Consider the following 22,258-nt stretch of genomic DNA (forward strand, 5'->3'; position numbering starts at 1 on the left):
CATAACTTCAGCTCAGAGAAGAAAAAGGGATTTCATTATATTTTTAGATCGCAAGGATGGGTCTCTTTGACTAGGTCACATCTCTCCTCCTGGCTAGATAATTTCTTGTATATATTAATTATTAATAGAATCCCTATTTAGTTGCCCAACAAAAACATATGCCATATTCTAGATTACCTCGCAGTGATGTTTATTCAGAACTGGTTACTACATTTGCTTCAGATGAAGCAAAATGCATAAGGTCATTAGTTAACTTCACAACGCAATTCTATTTAGACAAGTATTAGATGCAATTGCGCACATTCATTTCTTGTTAATTAAAAACAGCAATCAAGAAGTTAAATGCTTTAATTCAAATTTCCAACATAATAATCTAGTACATCCAATAAGTGTACTCAGATCATGGGGAGTCTTTCAATCCATCAACAAGACCTCTTGAAAAGAGGTGAATTCAAGATTGTTATTATTAGAATTTAGGATAATGAGGAAAGAATGGGAAGGAAATTGAACCCTGAGTCCTACTAATGCTATTATAACATAAATTTCTCGTATACATGATGACAAATTAAATCATGTCAGAGGTGAGTCAGTCAAATCAATGATGCGCCTCGAAACAGGCCGTGGTGTAGATGATATTATTATGATTGGGCACTGAGATGCTACTGGAGAAAGAAAACTATAGTTTAAATTCATTGGTTTGCCAATGGGACTGGACTTACATGGTGTTATATATGAATATGGTGACTCCTCGGGAATTTTTAGCGGTGAGATACAACATAGAGGACTGTATTTCTGAAAAGAAGGAAACTCTGATGGACCTGAGCTAGCACCCATTTTGTTGTTTATGCTATTATCCACGTTATCCGTTACCTGGTCAGCCTCATTGTCTTTAACAAGATTGCACTCAATGCTAAAATCTCTGGACATGTTAAACTCCGACGTCTCTTCTTCAACAGACATTCTTCTTCTTATGCTAACATTATCCAAAATATCTTCTATCTTGTCATATTCACTGCCTATGGCAACACCGCAATCAGGTCTGAAGTTTATGGACCAATCATCTTCCATAGAATATGTCATCTCTTGTCTGTGATTGGTCGTTGAAGAAGAATTTGGTATCATAAATGAATCTCTTGTTCTAATACTGATATTATTCTGATCTTCACCAAAATTATCCTCACTGTCTTCACTGTCTGATATTTGAAGCAGGCTATTGGGTTTGGCTGAGAGAGTGTCTAACTTATTCTGTCTCTCAGACATAATGTTTCCATTTGTCTGCATTGAAGATAAAGACATTTCCTTTGTGGAAGGAACTAAAACTTCAGAATCTGATTCATCTTCAAGAGAGCTATCTTCTATCTTGTCATACTCACTACCTATGGCAACACCGCAATCAGGTCTGAAGTTTATGGACCAATCATCTTCCATAGAATATGTCATCTCTTGTCTGTGATTGGTGTGATTGGTGGTTGAAGAAGAATTTGGTATCCTAAATGAATCTCTTGTTCTAATACTGATATTAATCTGATCTCCACCAAAATTATCCTCACTGTCTTCACTGTCTGATATTTGAAGCAGGCTATCGGGTTTGGCTGAGAGAGTGTCTAACTTATTCCGTCTCTCAGACATAATGTTTCCATTTGTCTGCAATGAAGACAAAGACATTTCCTTTGTGGAAGGAACTAAAACTTCAGAATCTGATTCATCTTCAAGAGAGCTAGACTTCTGTTTTTTTCGAGGGCGGCCTCTTCTCCTGCGTTTCTCACGAACCTGAGTGCCATTTTCTTTTTCTTGCTGGTTTTTAATACCAGTAGGCTGCTTTTCATGGGCTGTACCCTTGTAGTTAAGAGCTTTGTCTTCAGGATCACTGACATCACTTTTGTTGGAGCAATGATCTTCTGCCAGATCATCCTCGTCATCCGACACCCAATTATCTGTGTAACACGGAAGCTCATCCAAAGGACAAATCTGAACTTTCATATGAGGAGGGAGAGTGGGGCAACCCTTGGTCTTGTTTATGTACTTTGTTGACAAAAAGTTGACAGTAAGATTCAAGCTACAAACGTAAAGAACAATATATTAAAAAATTGAATCTGGATCTGCTCTTATAGTCTATAACAGTTATAAAATTCGTCTCCAGCTAAACAAACAATGATGTGTATACAACTATCATCTCTAAACTTACGTATGCTCCTCTTGATATTGAAAGTGAAATTGATTTTTTAACTCCCACTAAATTTATTCCTAAATTTAATTAAAACAAGGATATAAATTAAGATATTTCTGGCATAGAAACCATTGTCAGTAGTAATCTAACCTTTTCCATTCTGGAAGTTTCAGCATAGTGTAAGCGAGCATTACTTTACCCCCGGTACCACTTAATGACCTCAAGCCTTTGGCCGCTTCCCTTACAGCAAGAGACTTGTTTGGATGCTGCCAAGCCCACTCAAACTGTAGGAAAGAAAATAGCAAAGAGAAGTGTCAACTGTAGTATACATTTACAGCATATTAATGATTAAAGCCAGAATTTGCCACGCAAAGTAGTTTGTAGACAATTTAATGAACAAATTTAAAAGAGCTATTAAGCGTGTATCAGCATGGTAAGGATCTACTCAATATGATGATGAATTCACAAACATTTCAACTATGAAAAAGAATCTTATAAACATTGAATCTCACTTGAAGAATAGTGATAAAATAAAAGTTGGTTGATTCATGCATTTAAATCAGAAACTAAATCGATTACTTGACCTGTAACTAGTGCACTGTTATTTTCTTTTAGAAACGTAACTAAGCAAAATCACCATGATATTTTATCTTACAGTTACTTCGATAGCCAGAATATATACATAGTTTACAAACAGGCTGTAACAAACTCAAGAGGCACTAGATTCCCGACAGCATATGTGCATGGCTAGAAGGCTTAATATGTTTGATAACAAAATCTATTGGGCACAGAAATGTAATGTTTCTGTTCCACATGTTGCAGTCTTTAAGTGACTCAACCTCGAGGACAGAGTGACCCCATCCGATCACTTTGCTTGTTACAGGAAATTGATGTTGCATTTGAGGTGTTCCCCCTTGGATGACAACAAGGTCGGTTCTCTGACGTTCCTACTCACCTCCTCCCCCCTAGACAACAATTGCACAAGGTGTTGACAGAGAACATTTATAAGTAGTGCATACATGTCGCCTAGATTGCTCTCCCAAGGACCTCAATCCTAGGATGACTTTCTATTTTGAGCACTCCATGTATTTTTGTGAGATGGCCTTATTTTTATTTTTTTTGCTAGGTGATGTGAGTCCTGAGATGACTGGCACACCTAACTTGTGGCTTGAGTAGCTACAACCCAGGGCATCTAAGCTGTCAAAATCACCCGAGGATTGCACGCGGCCTTAACGGAACAACCTGTCACCGTCTGCTCTACGCCCCATGGGTGCAAAATGGCCTTATTTTCAGAACCCAATATTACCAAAAACATTGGATGCACAACCTCAAGACTTCTGTAGTGAGTCCTGAGATGACTGGCACGCCTAACTTGTGGCTTAAGTAGCTACGACCCAGGGGCATCTAAGCTGTCAAAATCACCTGAGGATTGCACCCAACCTTAACGGAATACCCTGTCACCATCTACTCTACACCCCATGGGTGCAAAATGGCCTTATTTTCAAAACCCAATATTACCAAAAACATTGGATGCACAACCTCAAGATTTCTGTAGTCCAAAACAGGTTTGTTTTCATCAAGGTCAAGTTGAGACAAGTAACCACATTTCAAAGTCCGAGAAGATCTATCAAGTTTGTCACCTACAGGACAATGAGTTGAACCTGTGAAGGATCACTTTATCTTTTAGTGCTTGGTAAAATATGAGACCAGGGAAAGGTTCCATTAGCTCTCTTTAAGGAATTAGGCAGATCACTTACTACTTTCTTTAAGTATGTAAAAGGAAGGTGTTTCGCTTTGTTTCTAAGGGAGGTGCTAGATCTCAAGAGACAAATTCTATGGGATCCACCCAAGAGAAACCCTATTTGATTAATTACTCATTTCTTCACCTTAATATGATGGTAGATGACCATAGGTAACATGAACAATCTCATTGGACATCAATTCTAGATCAGTGACACACTGCATCTTCTCTATACCTATTGTCAATAGACTAGTTCTCACTAAGGCTTAAATGAGGCCTTGCCTTACGTAAGGTACAGCTCTTAGGTCAAACCCCATCAGGTCAACACGCATCCTAGCTCCATGAGACCTCTTGGATTTGTTGACCATATGCAACATGAACAATCTCATTCGACATCAAATTCTAGATCAGTGACACATTGCATCTTCTCTACACCTATTTTCAACAGACTAGTTACCACTAAGGATTAAATGAGGCTTTGTTTAAGGTACAACTCTTAGCTCAATCCTATCGGGTCAACATGCATCCTAGTTCCATGAGACCTCTTGAGTCAAATTGCCCCTCTCAAAGTATTGCCATCAACCATCCATTACCATATCCTTTCCAACAACATCAAGTGTTAAGAGAGTTCTATTGGATGGCCTGCATCACCTAGGATCTCACAACCTAACCCCCCTCAATCCTCTCCATTCTTTAGATGACATCGTTAGGCTCTACATCAGTACCTTCTTAGTAACTAGACAAGGCAAGGGTGTCCCTTCTTCTCCCAGCACTTCTACTTACATTTCCATCCATGATGTTAATAATGAAATTTCTATCCATGATGTTAACATTAAGCTTAGGGCCTCATTGCTATATCTAGCCCCTGCCCCTCTTCCTTCTTCCTTTTTGACATTACTTAATCACGCTCTTTCATGTTTTTGTTATGTACTTCTTAGTTGAGCTTACTTCAAGTCTTCAAGTAGCCTTAAGTATTCCTACAATTGCTTATCATTGATTGTTGTCCTTCTTCCATCCCATTATCTAACTTTTTTGGTCCATTGGACATTCATTATCTTATCTTCTATTTTATAACAACATATTTGGAGTAGGTACTTAGTTAGAATTGTTGAGATTTATGAGAATAATCATAAAATATAATCATATTGATGTTGTAAAATGTAAATTAGTGTCTGTCTGTCAATATATATAGAGAGAGAGAGATTCTAATGAAAACCTTGCAAGATCCCCTACTTTCCTCGAAATATTCATATGAACAATGGCTCAGCTACTAGCCACAATAGAAAATGGTAGCCCAGCGAGACTCGAACAAACTCAAACCTCAAGTGGACTAGAATCGAAGACCTCACATTGAACTCTACCTTGAAACAATGCATTCAAATTGATTGAGCTAACCCATTAAGCTATCTCTATTATGTTTTCATATAGATAGATAGATAGCTGTCTCTCGCTGCTTCCTTTTTTAACATTCTCGAGATGACATTTGTGAACACAAAACTAGAAATAGAAAAACACATACATGTACTTCAATATATAAGCGGTGTCATGAAATATATTTACCTGTAGTGCAGAAACTTGTGAAGGAAAACCATATATACACAAAATCATCTCCCAAGGCCTCTTTTTTTTTGTTTGCCATGCTCCAGAAGTTATTTCTCCATTATGTTGTCGTATTCTACGACGAGGATTGACAGTGAACCTATCATAATTAAAACATAAAACATCAGCATCAATATGGTGAATCAATACAATAAAGGAAGAATCTAACAAGAAGTGATTACTTACATCATCACTAGTGATGATTAGCATGCAAAATGCTCAAGAAATCACATTATATATGAGATGTTTGCATTCGTATATTAGACACAAACATTTGTATTTCAATCTCGTGAGATATAAATAATGTCATTGTTTCCTTAAACCATGATTAGAAACCTCTTTTATCAATCAATTCAATACATAATTAACTTTATAATAAAAACGGAAGAATTGAGGTGCATATGAATCGAGATAATTAGACCATTTTCTAGAGTGTTGAGGACAATAATTTTCCTCCAAATACTACACATAATTTATATGATAGTTGAATTGTCTACTTTCCATGTCATGCATATGCATCGACATAATCAATTTCTTTCCTTCTTTCCATCCCACTAAAAGTGGTCACTACACCATCCTCATTTCCATGCATATCCCACTACTTATTATTGCATATTTTAGTATTGGTTTTATTTATGTTAATTTTTATATTGTGGATATATGTTCTAGGGCACACCATTGGAGATTATATTTTGCTAGGTTATAAACGACAAAGACAATAATAAGGCCATAGAGGAGCACCATGCTACATTGAAAAGGATTGACTAAGGTTTAGGTTCTTTCCTTCTCCCTCGTATTCCTTTTGTGTCATCTACCTTCAGGATTACACATGATCTAATATGTATTATTTGATTAGGTAGATTTGTATTTAACCCTTGGATAGGGGCCACCTCATTGTTGCTTTGATCATATCTTTGTAAAATTTAGCGACCAAACTTGAAGGTTACATGATTCACATCACTTGATTGTTCGTTCTCCCTTAAGTCAATTGTTCAACCTCCTTGATTTGCTCTCTTGAAAATTCCTAAATGACAGGACTCCATAGTCCAAATAGATAAGGCGCTAGACTTCCCTTTCGCTGATCATAACCAAACCCATTTCCCTTTCCAATGTTCATTTACATTGTCGCTAGATTCTGTTTACTCCCACTCATTACTACACAAACTGAACATTACCAACATTATTAATGAGGAAAGGTAATATCGCAGAAAGAGAAAATTCAATACCCCTTGGATGATTATCCATGGTTACATAATTATTACCGAGGAAAGAGAAAATATCATGATATTTTTCATGTGAAATATCATTTGCCGGAAAATCTTGTCCATGGTATTAAGCTTTTCCATGGTATTATTGCTAACTACTTGTGGTCCCTTACATGATACTGGTTAACCACTTTATTTATTATTATGGCCCATCCCATTATTACATTATCCCCTTGGGTACCTCCCTCAGTACCCCATACTATCCCCCCTAGGTATACTACACACAGTCGAGGGAAGCCTAGCGAAGGAGGGAAAAGGGACTATTTGTGGTGTTATTTTCTCATTATATCAGGCCAAGTTATTAGAGAAGGCAGCCAGTGAGAAAAGGAGAAGTTTTGGGATAATTTTGTGCTAGTTTAAAGGTGTTATATATCTGTTTAGCAGGTCGAATTTCCATGTGACCTCAGGCTAGACAAATCTCTAGTTTAGGGCAGTTTTGAGCTAATTAAGGGTTTCAAGCTTATCCATGGTATTATTGCTAACTACTTGTGGTCCCTTACATGATACGGGTTAACCACTTTATTTATTATTATGGCCCATCCCATTATTACATTATTCCCTTGGGTACCTCCCTCAGTACCCCATACTATCCCCCCTAGGTATACTACACACAGCCAAGGGAAGCCTAGCGAAGGAGGGAAAAGGGACTATTTGTGGTGCTATTTTCTCATTAAAGCAGGCCAAATTATTGGAGAAGGCAGCGAGTGAGAAAAGGAGAAGTTTTGGGATAATTCTGTGCTAGTTTAAAGGTGTTATATATCTATTTAGCAGGTCGAATTTCCATGTGACCTCAGGCTAGACAAATCTCTAGTTTAGGGCAGTTTTGAGCTAATTAAGGGTTTCAAGCTTATCCATGGTATTATTGCTAACTACTTGTGGTCCCTTACATGATACGGGTTAACCACTTTATTTATTATTATGGCCCATCCCATTATTACATTATTCCCTTGGGTACCTCCCTCAGTACCCCATACTATCCCCCCTAGGTATACTACACACAGCCAAGGGAAGCCTAGCGAAGGAGGGAAAAGGGACTATTTGTGGTGCTATTTTCTCATTACAGCAGGCCAAATTATTGGAGAAGGCAGCGAGTGAGAAAAGGAGAAGTTTTGGGATAATTCTATGCTAGTTTAAAGGTGTTATATCTATGTTTAGCAGGTCAAATTTCCATGTGACCTCAGGCTAGACAAAGCTCTAGTTTAGGGCTGTTTTGAGCTAATTCAAGTCTGTTATAATAGCTTAGAAGGAGGCCGAATACAGTGGAATGGCAGGGCTAGAAGGGAGGAAGGACAACGCAGAAGTTGTGGAGGTTTGAGGGCGTGTTGATGTTGATTTGGGGTAGCATCGGATGTGCTCTAGCCACGAAAATTGGTGGAGAGGCTAAAGCACATGAGATCTCCAATACCCAGAAAGGGTTTGGGCAGATTCTAAACAATTTGGGAGATATTAAAATAATTAATATTTTTAATGGAGTCCCTAGGTCTAAACTTAGGGAAAATAAAATATTAATGTGAATTAATATAAAATTGTGTTAGAGTGGTCCAAAAGACATGGATCAAGCTAGATCTAATCTTAGCCATTGACTAAGGACTTAATCTTGGCCGTTGATTTGTCAATGAGAAAAGTATAAGAGGAGGCTTGAGGGTCACTTGGAGAACAACACCAAGAGATCAAGATTTCGACTTTCTAGGGCTGGGCTCCCTGAGAAAGTTGAGAGAGTGATCATAGTTGCAGCTGAGGGGCCATGAATATAGAAGCAGAGAGGCAGAGATAGCACCGAGAGGATCAGCGCAGTAGCCAAAGAGAAGGACGCAGTGCACATAGAGCCAGCCAGGGCTCACGCAAAGGCAGCCAAGAGTTACGCAATGTCTCAGAGGGCCAACGTGGGTGACGCAGAGGGCCAGAGGGTTGACGCAGTGCCTCCAGAGGCTAACGAAGGCCAAGCCAGAGTGACGTTGGGCTAACGTTAGGCCAAAGAGAGGCTGACGCGGTCCCTAGAGGCTGACGTTGGGGTTTCGTGGGGCAGATTGGAGTTGTGGCGCTGCCAGAGTGTTTATCTAGGGTTTCAGCCGAAATATCTGCTTCCGAGTAGAGAGGTACTACTGCCAAGATTTTTCTCTGTTGGGTGAGCTGGATTTGGCACCCAAATTGTATTCTGAAACTGCATAATAAACCAAACTCTCGGATAGCTGCACCAGTTTTCCCACATTGGGTTTTTCTAGGGACATTAGTCCAAAAACAACGATGTCACTTGTGTGCTTGTTTCTGTTCCCTTCAGTTGATGATCTGTAATGTGTTGAGCATGTACTTGTACTTATTTCCAGTATTTACATGGTAAATAACTTGTTAATTAACAGAACAAGTAGGTAGGAATAAATCAGAAAGTACATGAAGGGTTTCTAACTGGTCAGAGTTAGAAATTCCAACATGGTATCGGAGCGTGGTTGTAGATCACATGAGGACTGAGGACATCAGCCGAGCAGAGCGGCAACAGTAGAAAACAGTTGTCTCGAGAGACAAAAGTTGTTCCTAGCAAAAAAGCAGCAAGGAAGGGGTGACGCAGTGCAGAGGCTGAGGGAGGCAAAGACAGGCTCACGTAGAGGCTAGGAGGGCTGATGCAATTGGTTGAGGAGGTTGATTTGCCAGTGCTGGGATTGCGCAAAGCCTAGGAGCTCTAACCTTCAGTTCGTTGGGGTTTAGGAGGTTGTGGGTAAGTTACAGAGTGGAGCTGGTGGGGTACTGTGGTCAGAACAATACCTAACAGGGCAAGGCCAAGGAGGAGGGAGTAGCTGCCGAGGATTTCTAGCCGAGAAATCCGTATCAGTGGTGCAGTTGCACTAACGATCGGAGTGGGGGCACCTCAACATTGGCAAAAGGGTTTCCAGGAGGGAAATCGAGGCTCAGAGGGAGTCACACCAAGAACTTCCAGGAGGGAAGTAGAGGAGTAGCAAGATGGCAGTGAACGGGGTAAGAGACCAGGACAGACTGGACGGAGTCTCAAACTTCGTAGTCTGGAAGGCCAGAATCCTATCCGTTCTAGACAAAAATCGTGTCAAGCACTTTGACTTGAGGAAGATAGTTATCCCAATTGACCCAACTGATAACGACAAGTACGAGGAGGCAATGGCGAGCGCCAAGAACATCATTCTTGACGGGGTCAAGGACCATATGGTACCACATATTGCTGAAAAGGACACGACAAATGAGATGTGGGAGGCCCTAAAGAAATTGTACCATCATACTTCTGTGCAAAGAATGATGTTACTAGAAAATTAGTTGCGATCATACTAGATGCAAAAGGGAGAACAAATCGACCCCTTCCTAGGTCGATTGAAGGAGATCCGGGATCAACTAACTTCCATAAGAGCCACGTCGGATCAAGAATTGATAGTGAGAATAGCCCTGAATGCAGTCTCAGAAGACTGGGAGGTGTTTGTCCAAAGCATACTGGGCAAGGCAACCCTTCCAGATTGGGAGGAAATGTGGGCGGCTCTTCGCCAAGAAGAGATCAGAAGGCTAAGCAAGGCAGGAAGCAGCAGCAAGGGGATCAGAATCAAGAAGGTGGAGGAGGTGGATGTTGCCCTAGCATCTAAGGAAAAGCAGGAGACATGGAAGAAGAAGGACCTCTCCAAGGTCAAATGCTTCCACTGGGGGAGCTAGGTCATTATGCGACCCAGTGTCCAAGGAAGAAGAGCAAGGGAGAGGCCTCCGAGACCAAGGTTGCACCAACAAGGGCAGAGAAGGAAGTGGAGACAAACGATGACTGTGCCATGAGTGCACACACACCCTTGAGCGGAAGTGGGGATACATCGAGCTCTAGTCAGACGGACTACAAGTGATGAGGGGCAAGATCCTCGAGGTACCCAGCCTCTTGGATTAGACCTTACTACAGAAGCCCCAAAGAGGAGTAGCAGTACTGGAGGATATCAGTAGAGACGAATGCAGATGGAGTGACAGAGTGAGCTATAGTGCAGGATTCCCAGGACAGCGTTAGGCAGCAGTGCGAGAAGCACGGGACTGTTGCACCAGTGCAAGATGGCATAGAGAGGTGTGCAACGGTGCGAGATTCGTGGAATTGTTGCAGCAGCACAAAGGTCAGAGAGGGAGCACTTGTCAAAGACAAAGGGAGTTTCAACATCGAGGGTGTCTCTAGCCTAACAGAGATGTTAGAGTTGGGAGATTAGTTACTTACTTCTTAGTAACTAGGTTGCACTACAGCAGTTAGCAGTGGTAGTGCTATGGGCAGCACGATGCACCAGGATGAGAGGGAGTTGCAGTACGAATGCAGTAGTGGCAGTGGTAGGGCGATGGGCAGCAGTACAGGATGCAGCAGTGTAGATGATGGGCAACAGGCCTAGCATCAGCACAAGGACCGATGTCAGATGATCAGGGTGATACTCAGTGAGGAGTATTGCTAGAGCACAGTCCTCGGTAAGAGGGAGTGTTGATTTGGAGTAGCATCGGATGTGCTCTAGCCACAAAAATTGGTGGAGAGGCTAAGGCACATGAGATCTCCAATACCCAAAAAGGGCTTGGGCAAATTCTAAACAGTTTGGGAGATATTAAAATAATTAATATTTTTAATGGAGTCCTTAAGTCTAAACTTAGGGAAAATAAAATATTAATTTGAATTAATATAAAATTGTGTTAGAATGGTCCAAAAGACATGGATCAAGCCAGATCTAATCTTAGCCATTGATTAGGGACTTAATCTCGGCCGATGATTTGTCAACGAGAAAAGTATAAGAGGAGGCTTGAGGGTCACTTGGAAAACACACCAAGAGATCAAGATTTCGACTTTTTGGGGTTGGGTTTGTTGAGAAAGTTGAGTGAGTGATCAAAGTTGCAGTTGAGGGGCAGTGAATACAGAAGCAGAGAGGCAGAGATAGCACCGAGAGGATCAGCGCAAGCCGGAGAGAGGGACGTAGAACCAGCCAGGGGTTCATGCAGAGCCAGCCAAGGCTCACGCAGAGCCAGCTAGGAGCTGCGCAGTGTCTCAGAGGGCCAGCGTGGGTGACACAAAGGGCCAGAGGGTTGACGCAGTGCCTCTAGAGGCTGACGCAGGCCAAGCCAGAGTGGCGTTGGGCTAACGTTGGGCCAGAGAGAGGATGATGCAGTCCCTAGAGGCTGACGATGGGGTTTCGTGGGGCAGATTGGAGCTGTGGAGCTTTCGGAGTGTTTATCTGGGGTTTCAGCTGGAATACCTGCTTCCGAGTAGAGATGTACTATTGTCAAGATTTTTCTTTGTTGGGTGAGCCATATTTGGCACCCAAATCGTATTCTGAAATTGCCTAATAAATCAAACCCTCAGATAGTTGCACCGGTTTTCCCGCATTGGGTTTTTCCGGGGACATTAGTCCAAAAACAACGGTGTCACTTGTGTGCTTGTTTCTGTTCCCTTTAGTTGATGATCTGTAATGTGTTGAGCATGTACTTGTATTTATTTCCAGTATTTACATGGTAAATAACTTGTTAATTAACATAAAAAGTAGGTAGGAATGAATCAGGAAGTACATGAAGGGTTTCTAACGGGTTAGACTTAGAAATTCCAACAGTTGAGGGTTGTTATAGTGGTACAGAAAGCCCTAACCAGTGGGCCAGAAAAACTCAGAACCAAGGGCACAGGACCGAGTTGAATCTCAGGCAGAAGGGTATGTATTTGTCTTCTTAAGTTGTTGTTTTTCTAAGTGGATATTGTTCAGGTTGGACAGTGTGTGTTTGGAATCTTAAGAGCAGTGAGGAGGGTTGCTAGTAGGTGTCAAAAGAAGCCTTAAGTGCAGACCTGTGAAGGATTATTAGGTTTGCTAGAGAGGCAGTTTTAGAGGCCCTAAGTATAGTTCTTGTGAAGGACTACAAGACTGTTAGTGGGCAAGTTTTAGAGAGCTCTCAGGGGAAGCAGGATGGCTTACCAAGGGTTGAGAGCAAATCATTGTCTAGAGGGAGCATCGAACTTCATAGCTTGGAAAGGGAGGATTATGATAGTGTTGGAAGATAATGGTGTGGGAGAATTCATGAAGCAAGTTATCCCACCACCACAAGATGCCCAACAATTGGCCCAACATAATAAGAATGATATCAAGGCAAAGAGGATCATTCTAGAAGGGGTCAAAGATCATATAGTGCCTCATATCCATGAGAAGAAGACAACATATGAGATGTACGATACAATCCTGAAGTTGTATCAGAGTACCAGTGATACTAGGAAGCTTGCTCTTAAGGAGAAGTTGAGGAGTATCCAAATGAGCAAGGATGAGCCCATCGTCCCATATTTGTCAAGGTTCACTCAGGTACAAGATGAACTAGGTGGGTGGGCAAGGTTGTATCTGATCATGATCTTGTGAGTTTTGCCTTACTTGGACTTCACAAGTCGTGGAAAGGGTTCTAGGATGTTGTTAGTGGGAGAGAGAACTTCCCAAATTGGGAAAGGTTTTGGTCTAACTCCATACAGGAAGAGATCCAGAGAGGAACCATAGAAGGAAGATCAGTTATGACAAAGGACGAGGAGAATTGTACCCTGGCAGGCAGGGGTAGCAAGGCTAAGGGCAAGAAGAAGGATCTCAGTAAGATCAATTGCTTCCATTGCCATGATTTTGGACACTATGCTTCTAAGTGTCCTGGTAAGAAGAAGGGGGCTGGGAAGAATCATGTCGTTGTATCAACAGAAATAGATGACTTTTCTGCCTAGTTCGAGAAATATTTCCCATTGATTGCTTGCATGGAAAAATAAGAAGATAGCAGAATATGATATATTGATTCAGGGGCTTTCTTCCACATGATTGGGAACAAGAAGAGTTTCGACCACCTGAAGGAGAAGGACATGTAGTTTCAGATTGAGCTAGAAGATGATGGTCAGTATGCAACTAAAGGAGTTGGTACTATCAATGTTCAGAGAGAGTCAAGTAATCCTCTTCATCTCAGAGATCTTCTTTATGTTTCGGCAGAATCTTGTTTTGGTATCTACCCTCGTGAACAAGGGATATGATATCATCTTCAGCAAAGGTAAGGCTTACCTCCAACACTTAGCTTCTGGAGGTAAGAAGCAAATAGGTGTGAGGGTGAAGAATCTATACAAGTTGCAGGTAGAGACAGGTGCAGCCTTGTGCAGCAAGGAAGGGGGTTCTCAGAGTAGAGATGTTGTGGTTGAGCGAGAACATGATAAAGCTCTCAAGATGGAGCCTCAACCAATATCTCAGTTTCAGGTTAAGCTAGTTGGTAGTTGGGCTGACCAGCAGGATGATGAGGAGGAGGACCATAGCCCAGGGCAAGTGAAGGCAGTGCTGAAATTTCTACGTCTAACCCATTAGAAATTTTCCTACAATATCTGGTTTATTTCACCTATTTTTTAATTTCTGAACAAGTTATTTAACCATATAAATACTGAAATAAACACAATGCAGTCTCAACCATCTATAAATCATCAACTGAAAGAAATAGACAAACACACAAGGGACACCGTTATTTTTGGACAATCGTCCCCGGAAAAACCCAACTTGGGAAAACCAGTGCAACAGTCCTGAGGGTTTTATTATTAAGCAGCATTTCTTGAGTACAACTGGGTGCCAAATTGGATCACCCTACAGAGAAATCTATCTGGCAGTAATATCTCTCTTTGGAAGCAGATATTCGGCAAGTTTGCTCCATGTAACTCTCTCCAACGCCTTTCTGAGGCTTTGCGTTAGCCCTCCTGGCCTCTGCGTCAACCTAGAACCCTCTGTGTCAGCCTACAGATGCTCTGCGCTACTTCTCTGGCCCTCTACGTCACCCACGCAAGCCCTCTGCGTAGTCACTCTGGCCCTCTGCGTGGCTCCTATTGGCTCTATGTCTGCCTCTCTGCCTCTACGCTGGTCTTCTGGCACTATCTCTACCTCTTTGTTATGCACTCATTGCCCCTTGTTGCAACTTTGATCACTGGTTCGATTTCTCTCAACAAACCCCGCTCCAGAAAATTGAACTAACTGATCAACTTGGTGTCTCTCCAACTGACCCTCAAGCCTCCTCTTATACTTTTTTTGTTGAGTCTTCAACGGTCGAGATTAAATCTCTAATCAACAGCTAAGATTGTACTTGGCTTGATCCATGTCATTTAGAACCTTCTAACCCAGTTTTATATTAATACCCATTAATATTTTTATTTTCCTAAGTTTAGACTTAGGAACCCATTAAAAATATTAATTATTTTAATATCTCTCTTACTGGGTAGAATTTCCCCAAACCATTTCTGGGTCTTGGAGATCTCATGTGCTTTAGCCTCTCCACCAATTTTCATGGCTAGAGCACATTCGATACTACCCCAAATCAGCAAGTCATTCAGTCAGAGACTTCTAGAATAGGGAGAGTTCGAGCCAAGTGGGCAGAGGACTTGGTTAAGGGAGATCATAAGTGAATTGAGTCTCCCAACATCAAGAAGAAAACACCCAGGTACACAAGGTACATGGCACTTTTGACTAAAGTGATGGATTCGCAGAACACGATGGGAAAGAACAGATCTTCAAAGCAGGTTCCACAAAAGAAAGTCGTGAAGTCATCCAATTCAGAGGGAGCAGTTGCTTGGTAGTGTTGGAGACAGATCCAGGTGGACGAGGTTCTTCCAAGAACACATTCCTCGCTAAGAGGGAGTGTTGAAAATAGTAGCAAGAAAGTGATTACTTGGTTTGTGCCTTAATTCAAGGAGTCAAATTCAAGTTCCTTCTTGTGCATGACTCGAGTTCCTAAAAATTAGGAGATTCCCTATAAAGTAGGATGAATTACTATAATTTAGGAATCAGTCCCTAAAAATTAGGACAAGTTAGGATGCAATTAATAGATGTGTTGAAATTCAAAGTCAAATTCTTGGTTTTGTAGTGTGATTGAGGAAAAACACAAGTGATTGAGTTTTTGTTATGAATAAAATATATTAAATATAAATAATGATGATAATTGTAATAATGAATAGTTAATTAGTAATTAATGTTGAAGAGGCATGTCTAAATGGGACATGACTTTCCATGAAGAGGCACTTGCCTCATATCTGAATAAAATATATTAAATATAAATAATGATGATAATTGTAATAATGAATAGTTAATTAGTAATTAATGTTGAAGAGGCATGTCTAAATGGGACATGACTTTCCATGAAGAGGCACTTGCCTCGTATATAAGCAAGCCCCTCACTCTCATTTGTAACATCATTCCTATTCATACATTTTAATATATATTCTTGTATCCTTAATGGAGATCTTTATATTCCAAGTCTTCTGGAGTATTTAACTTGAAGAACGAACTTTGTTCGTTCCATTTGGTATCAGAGCCACATTGGCTGATCCCAGCCTTTGGCCATCAACTCGTCATCAACTTGATTGTCGTCGTAATCGAAATGTTTCGCTATATAGTGGGAGATTCTCCATTTAGCGCTACGGCTTTGACCATTTTTAAATAAATAAATAATATATATACATACATATATATATATATATATGAAAGGTAAAAAAAGTTTAAAAAAATAAAAATTGAAAATTATAGGAAAAACATCACAAAAAAAAAGTATATATATATATATATAAGTTCTATAAAAAAAGGAACAACGAAACAAAAAAAGCGACAGTAGCAGCCGCCACTGCCACATCCTCCGTCCGCCCTGACATACCAAGGCCACTGCCCGACGGGCAATCGACCGACCAACCTCCGACAGATTCCTGTCCACTTCTCCACAACCACCACATCCCCAAGCAGCGGCACTGTGCTCCACCCACAGAAAGCCCCGCTGCAAATCATATTCGTCGTCTTCCCTATCAAATGCCGACGGACCGTCGCCTCCCACGTTGTTTGTTCATTGCCATACAGTCAATCCAGCCACTGACGTTTTCTGCATTTGTCGTTCAACCGCTACACCTATAAGCTTGATGTGTATAATTGCAACCTTTCCATCCCGACTTATGCACTTACAGATTAAAAATAATTCGTCTGTATTGTCAATAGCTAAAAATTATTGAGGGTCTTGTCCACTACATTGGTAGAACCAAATTGTGGCCGTACGAGCCATTCGATGCGTCCGTATAGTGTCAACAATTTTCCACCATTTGAATAATTAAAAGTCGCATCCATCCAAAAAAGAGCACAACCATTAACAGATAACGTTAAATGATAAATCTAATCAAACTCTTGGACAAATAGAATCCGTCAATTTTCAAGATCCAAGGATCACGTTGGTTGACCACAACATTATTATTGACGTAGTAGGACTAATCCAAGGGTAAATACAAATTTTAGAAACTGATCGGGACATTATTTAAATTACATTTGAGAACAAAAGGAACCAAATAAAAATAAAAAGGGAATATCATTAAAGTAAATAAAAATAAATAAAATGGAGACTAATAGTGGGAGATTTTTAGAAACTTCACGTAATTATGCTTCAGTGCTATTTAGAAATGAAGGGTCTATTGCGGGAAAAGATGTCACTATTGCTATCTCATCTGCCGAAGATAAAAATTATATAACGCTAAAATCGCAAACCAATTAGTGATTCCAGAGTCAAATATAATCAAAAAATTAGACTGTTTTGGCAACAAAAAATATGGCATAACCAATTTACAGCTAAACATTGAGGATTATACATTTATATCACAATTCTCAGTTCAAACCCTATGGAGCAATCAAGGTGACATTATTTTGGGTTCGCCCTGGATGGAAAATTTAGGATCCTTCATCTTTGTTTTAACATTTTCCTACAAGAAGAAGAAATAACACTCCAGGATGTTACACTGAAACCAAATTTAGTAACACCAGAAGACATCCAAGATATTTCAAAAATAACTTTTCAAGAAGGAAAAAAAATATTACAAAATATGCAAAGAGAAATTGACAAGATCACCACTGACAAAAATGAAGTTTTTCGACTTAAAGACCATAGTGAAAAATTGACACATATTAAGAAGCTTAAGAAGGACAAGAAGTCATTAGAAAACAAGGTACAACAACTTATCAAGAAGGAAGCATCAAATGTAGAAATTCAAGTTGACGAAAAAACAACAAATACCGATCCAGTCAATATCACAACTCAAGAAGAGGACAAACTAGTTGAAGTAAAGATGTACTTAGAAGTTGCAGTTCCAACAACAAAAGATTCAAGTGAAGATCCAGAAATTAACTTCCATAACTAAAAGAAATCAGGTGCTTCAAATAAATCAAGAAAACAACACAAACAAGATAAGGGAAAATCAAATCACTAGAATTCCTTATCGACATCTGAATCACGAGAGTAGACAACTCAATCAAGCTACGTATTTAGAACAGAAACAACAAACTGATGTTCCGAAGAATACTAATGTCAGTGCAATCCACTCATGTGATAACAATTCATCACAAGTTTCCAATCACTGCAAGATTCCACAGAAGATTAATTTAGGATGGTCTAATCCCTTCTTAGTGCGACATTTTTGTTTATCACTTAGAGGATCATATCAACTTGTATCAACGAAGATGACAGTTCTGAAACGAGAAGACATTCGCAACAAAAAAGATCAAGCCTTTTCATCAGCAAGCTTTGAGGACAAATCTTTTTGAAGAGGAAGGCAATGTTATGAATAAAATATATTAAATATAAGTAATGAAGATAATTGTAATAATGATTAGTTAATTAGTAATTAATGTTGAAGAGGCATGTCTAAATGGGACATGACTTTCCATGAAGAGGCACCTGCCTAGTATATAAGCAGGCCCCTCACTCTCATTTGTAACATCATTCTTAGTCATACATTTTAATATATATTCTTGTATCCTTAATGGAAATCTTTATATTCCAAGTCTTCCGGAGTATTTAACTTGAAAAAGGAACTTTGTTCGTTCCAGTTTCAAGTGGTTGACTTGAAATAGGACAAGTTGCATGAACAGTTAACTCGTGCTAACTCAATCAATCATAAAATCATTCCTTAATTAGAAAAATCACTAATTTTAGCCATTCGAATTGCCTTTAAAAGGAGGAACTAAGGCACAAGTTTATTTATTATTTTGGTAGGCCCAAGTTGGTGAGACCAAGCAATAGGAAGCACAAGTTTGTGCGTGGAGCTTGTGAGAGAAAAGTGTGCAAGAGAAGCTTGTGCACAGTTTGGTAGAGGGCAACAAAGATCAGCAGTCTTGTAAGGGTTTTAAGCTTAGATCAAGCAGGAAAGACAAGTGTGTATCTTAAATTGAAACAGTTGTATTGTATAAGAGATCAATTGCTCAGTTTTTCTATCAATAAAATTCTCATCAAGCAGAGGGTTTTCCCAGTTGGGTTTCCCTAGAAAAACGGTGTGTTTAATTGTGTGTGAATGTGTCTTTAATTCTGTTCTATTCCGCTGCAAATTTGAAGTAGAGAAATTCTATGTTTTAGTTAAAAGAAAATAGTTTTCAGTTTTCAGATTTTTCACTATAACAGTTGCAAAATTTCAAGGAAATGCTACAAATATTGCGATATTCTTGATATTTCGTGAAATATTGGCGAATATCGCTGATATTATCAACACTGCTAGTAACCAATAGTGAAACAACCGTTGGATAGGAACCTTTTCCTCAGTCTAAAGTGCAGATGAGAGAGTTGGTAATGTGACAGTGGCCAACCTCCTATATTTGGGACTTAAGCTAAAGGTACTGGTTGTGTGATAACACTTGGTATTTTGACTAATTCAAAGTTCAAACTAATCATTTTGAAATGGTCACGAGTCACAAGTTAAGGCAAGGGATTTGCTGACTTTAATTTGCTCGTGTACCCTAGGATGTTGTAAGGACTTAACATATAACACATAACAAATGTTTGCATGTAAATCAATGTCATTTTACAATCTAAGGGTGTCTGAGCATTTAACCTCAAGATTTTGCCGTACTTAGCTATGAATGGGACTTCAAAATAGTAAATGACTAGCGTCCTCTCTCTCTAAGACGTGTGCATCAATGCACAATCCACAACGGGTTCAACACTGATGACAATATTATTATAGTCGAAATAGCTGCACACACATTTTTGTTCTGGATGATTTGCATGTGTACATCAAAACAATTAAATGAATCTAACAGGAGCCCACATTTCCAGTATTGAAGATTAAACTGTTGTTCTTTAACTCTCAGATTGCACACAGTTTAGGAAACCCATGAGGTTGAGATGAAACAAATTTTACAAAACTTGACCCCACTCTTACATTGCTGCAGAATGTAATTATATGTACTTTAAAATTTAAATTATTTGCTGAAACACACTTGATACAGTTTATTCATATATATTAGCCAGTGTGAATTCACCCTGATTCAAGTTGCTTGCACATCTACTGAAAAAATATCTTTCCAAGTTACTTCCAGCAGTACTGCAATAATAGCCCGGATAAAAATTGCTTCCATTATGGATGGGGGAATTCAACAGGTCCGATTGTTCGAAGTTCTCTGATTGAAGTTACTTCCAATAGTAATAGACTGCAAAGTGTCCACTACTAAGCACAGGGGGTTGAATATATGAAACGTTAAGCCAAGTAGCAAATCCAAAACAAACAATATGAGAGATAACCTTCAAAAAGAAGATTCAAAATCTGAAAAGGTGTTCTTAAATGGATGATCATGCAAGCACTCTCTCTCTGCTCCAAAATAGGCAGAAAGTTGAGGAAAACAGAGCAGCTTGTTCTGAAGTACAAATCAGCAAGTGCCTCGAGATCCAGATGGAAAATATTGACCATAAGAAACTACGAAGCCTACAACGGGTGCATATCTGATAATTGGCATTATTTCCAGTAAATAATAAATTTTTCCATTTCAGAAATGAGGGGAAACCCTACTCGCATTCACAAGTGATAGCACACGGTCAAAATCAGAAGAACATTTGGCTTAGCTGTCACGTTCAAGGAGTTTCTATGCCGTGAAAATTATCTGGATTTGGACCTGGCCTTGTCTGATTTGCCTCGACAAGGTTTCAAATGAACCTGTGCCATGATCCAGTAAGTGCTCGGCCATACAGGCTTACCCCCAAGACCATGGCCCGCTGGATTCCAATTGACAATATGTTGAGGATCTTACTCCCGTTCAATATCACCTTGCACAGGCTGGATAATTTGCTCCGCTGTCAGTCCAAATCCTATCCCAACATCTTAATGATTATTAACCACTTTCTCAACATGGCTTGGGAGGCTCACACCAAATACAGAGGAGGACTCTGGCTACGGATCTAAAGTTAACCATTTTTTCACCATGGCTTGGGAGGCTCACACCAAACACACAGGAGGACTCTGGCTACGGATCCAAAGTTCTGGAACCTGACTCAGGTCTACAGTGAAAAATGTTGTTTCAGAGAGCTTTCTTGTCTGAGTTTTTTTAAACGCCCACATTTTTTTTAATAGGTTACAGAGATCTGTCAGACCATTCACCAGAGTTAATTTTTCAATAATTCCATCATGGAGCCATAGTTCACTGAGAGCATCTGAATACATAATTTTACCTCATATTTTGACTCTTGAACTTATCTTTGATAATGAAAAACAAAATCATGTGAACTGAACATACCCTATGTAGGTGCAGCCCTTGAAACGAGGGCTCATGGAACAGAGCAAGTAGCAGGCGAAGAATGGTGGTCGATTGGACCTCTGAGAAGCTAGTGGATCTTCGGCCTCCATTTGATTCCAGCATGTTTCAGACGCAATCATCGCCATAGAAATGGTATGGATCAATCCAGGGCAGGCGAGGGGTTGATCCTATGAAGCTCTTCCTCTCACTGTGTTGATCTCTCTCAACGACTAAGTAAAATATGACCGTTAGTACTTTCAAATTCTATTCAATGATTTGAGCCGATAAATTTTGTCTTTATTTTCAATCACGGAATCTCCGCACCAGTAGATGGGTGGGTATATAGCTTAGGTTAGGGTCACTATATTTTGCGATGGAAAAATTATCTGTTTAGAAAGAAATATTTTTATTTTTTCTAATTATTAATAATATTTTTTTGTTTCTGTGGGGTAGTTTAATTGATAATGGTTGTGGAAATGATGTCTTACTAATTTTGTGCTATTCAAAAAATTCGACATGATAAAAATGTAATCCTACCGAACTTACAAATAAAATATTAATAATTTTTTATTTTTATTTTTTTAATTTCATTTAGTGATATTTAGTTCTATATAAGAATAAAGCTAGAATGTGGTTGTAAGCATCCTAAAAAGTTTATCTTTGAGGATGTAATTGTAAATACATAATTTTCTTTTTTAATTATTATTTATATGATATATTAGTTTATTTTGTAAATATAATTTATGTTTTGGTTTTGGAGTAAGATTTTATTTATATAGTTTTTGCATAGTTAAAAGTTTCTTTTCTTTGAATGAAACTAAGGGTATAATTGCAAATACATAATTTTCTTTATTAATTGTTATTTATATGGGATATTAGTTTATTTGTAAATGTTTTTTATTTTTATTTTTATTTTTTGGAGTAAGATTTTATTTACTTGGTTTTTGCATAGTTAAGAGTTTATTTTCCTTAAATGTAAGAAAATAGG

General features: G+C 39.3%; 1 protein-coding gene across 1 annotated transcript; it reads right to left on the minus strand.

Annotated features, from left to right (window-relative positions):
• Window positions 1–331: 331 nt before the first annotated feature.
• Window positions 332–21,566, minus strand: LOC149244927 (uncharacterized). The gene is made up of 4 exons (XM_089455532.1): window positions 21,271–21,566; window positions 5,469–5,607; window positions 2,318–2,451; window positions 332–2,056 (listed from the first exon to the last, which is right to left on the minus strand). The coding sequence occupies exons 1-4, from the start codon at window positions 21,414–21,416 to the stop codon at window positions 571–573; spliced, it is 1,905 nt and encodes a 634-aa protein (XP_089311658.1). The 5' UTR covers window positions 21,417–21,566; the 3' UTR covers window positions 332–570.
• Between the last annotated feature and the right edge of the window lie 692 nt (window positions 21,567–22,258).

This window comes from Pinus tabuliformis, chromosome 7 (assembly GCF_031772625.1).
Source record: "Pinus tabuliformis cultivar Carrire ecotype Pingquan chromosome 7, CPIR1, whole genome shotgun sequence".
Lineage (NCBI taxonomy): Eukaryota > Viridiplantae > Streptophyta > Pinopsida > Pinales > Pinaceae > Pinus > Pinus tabuliformis.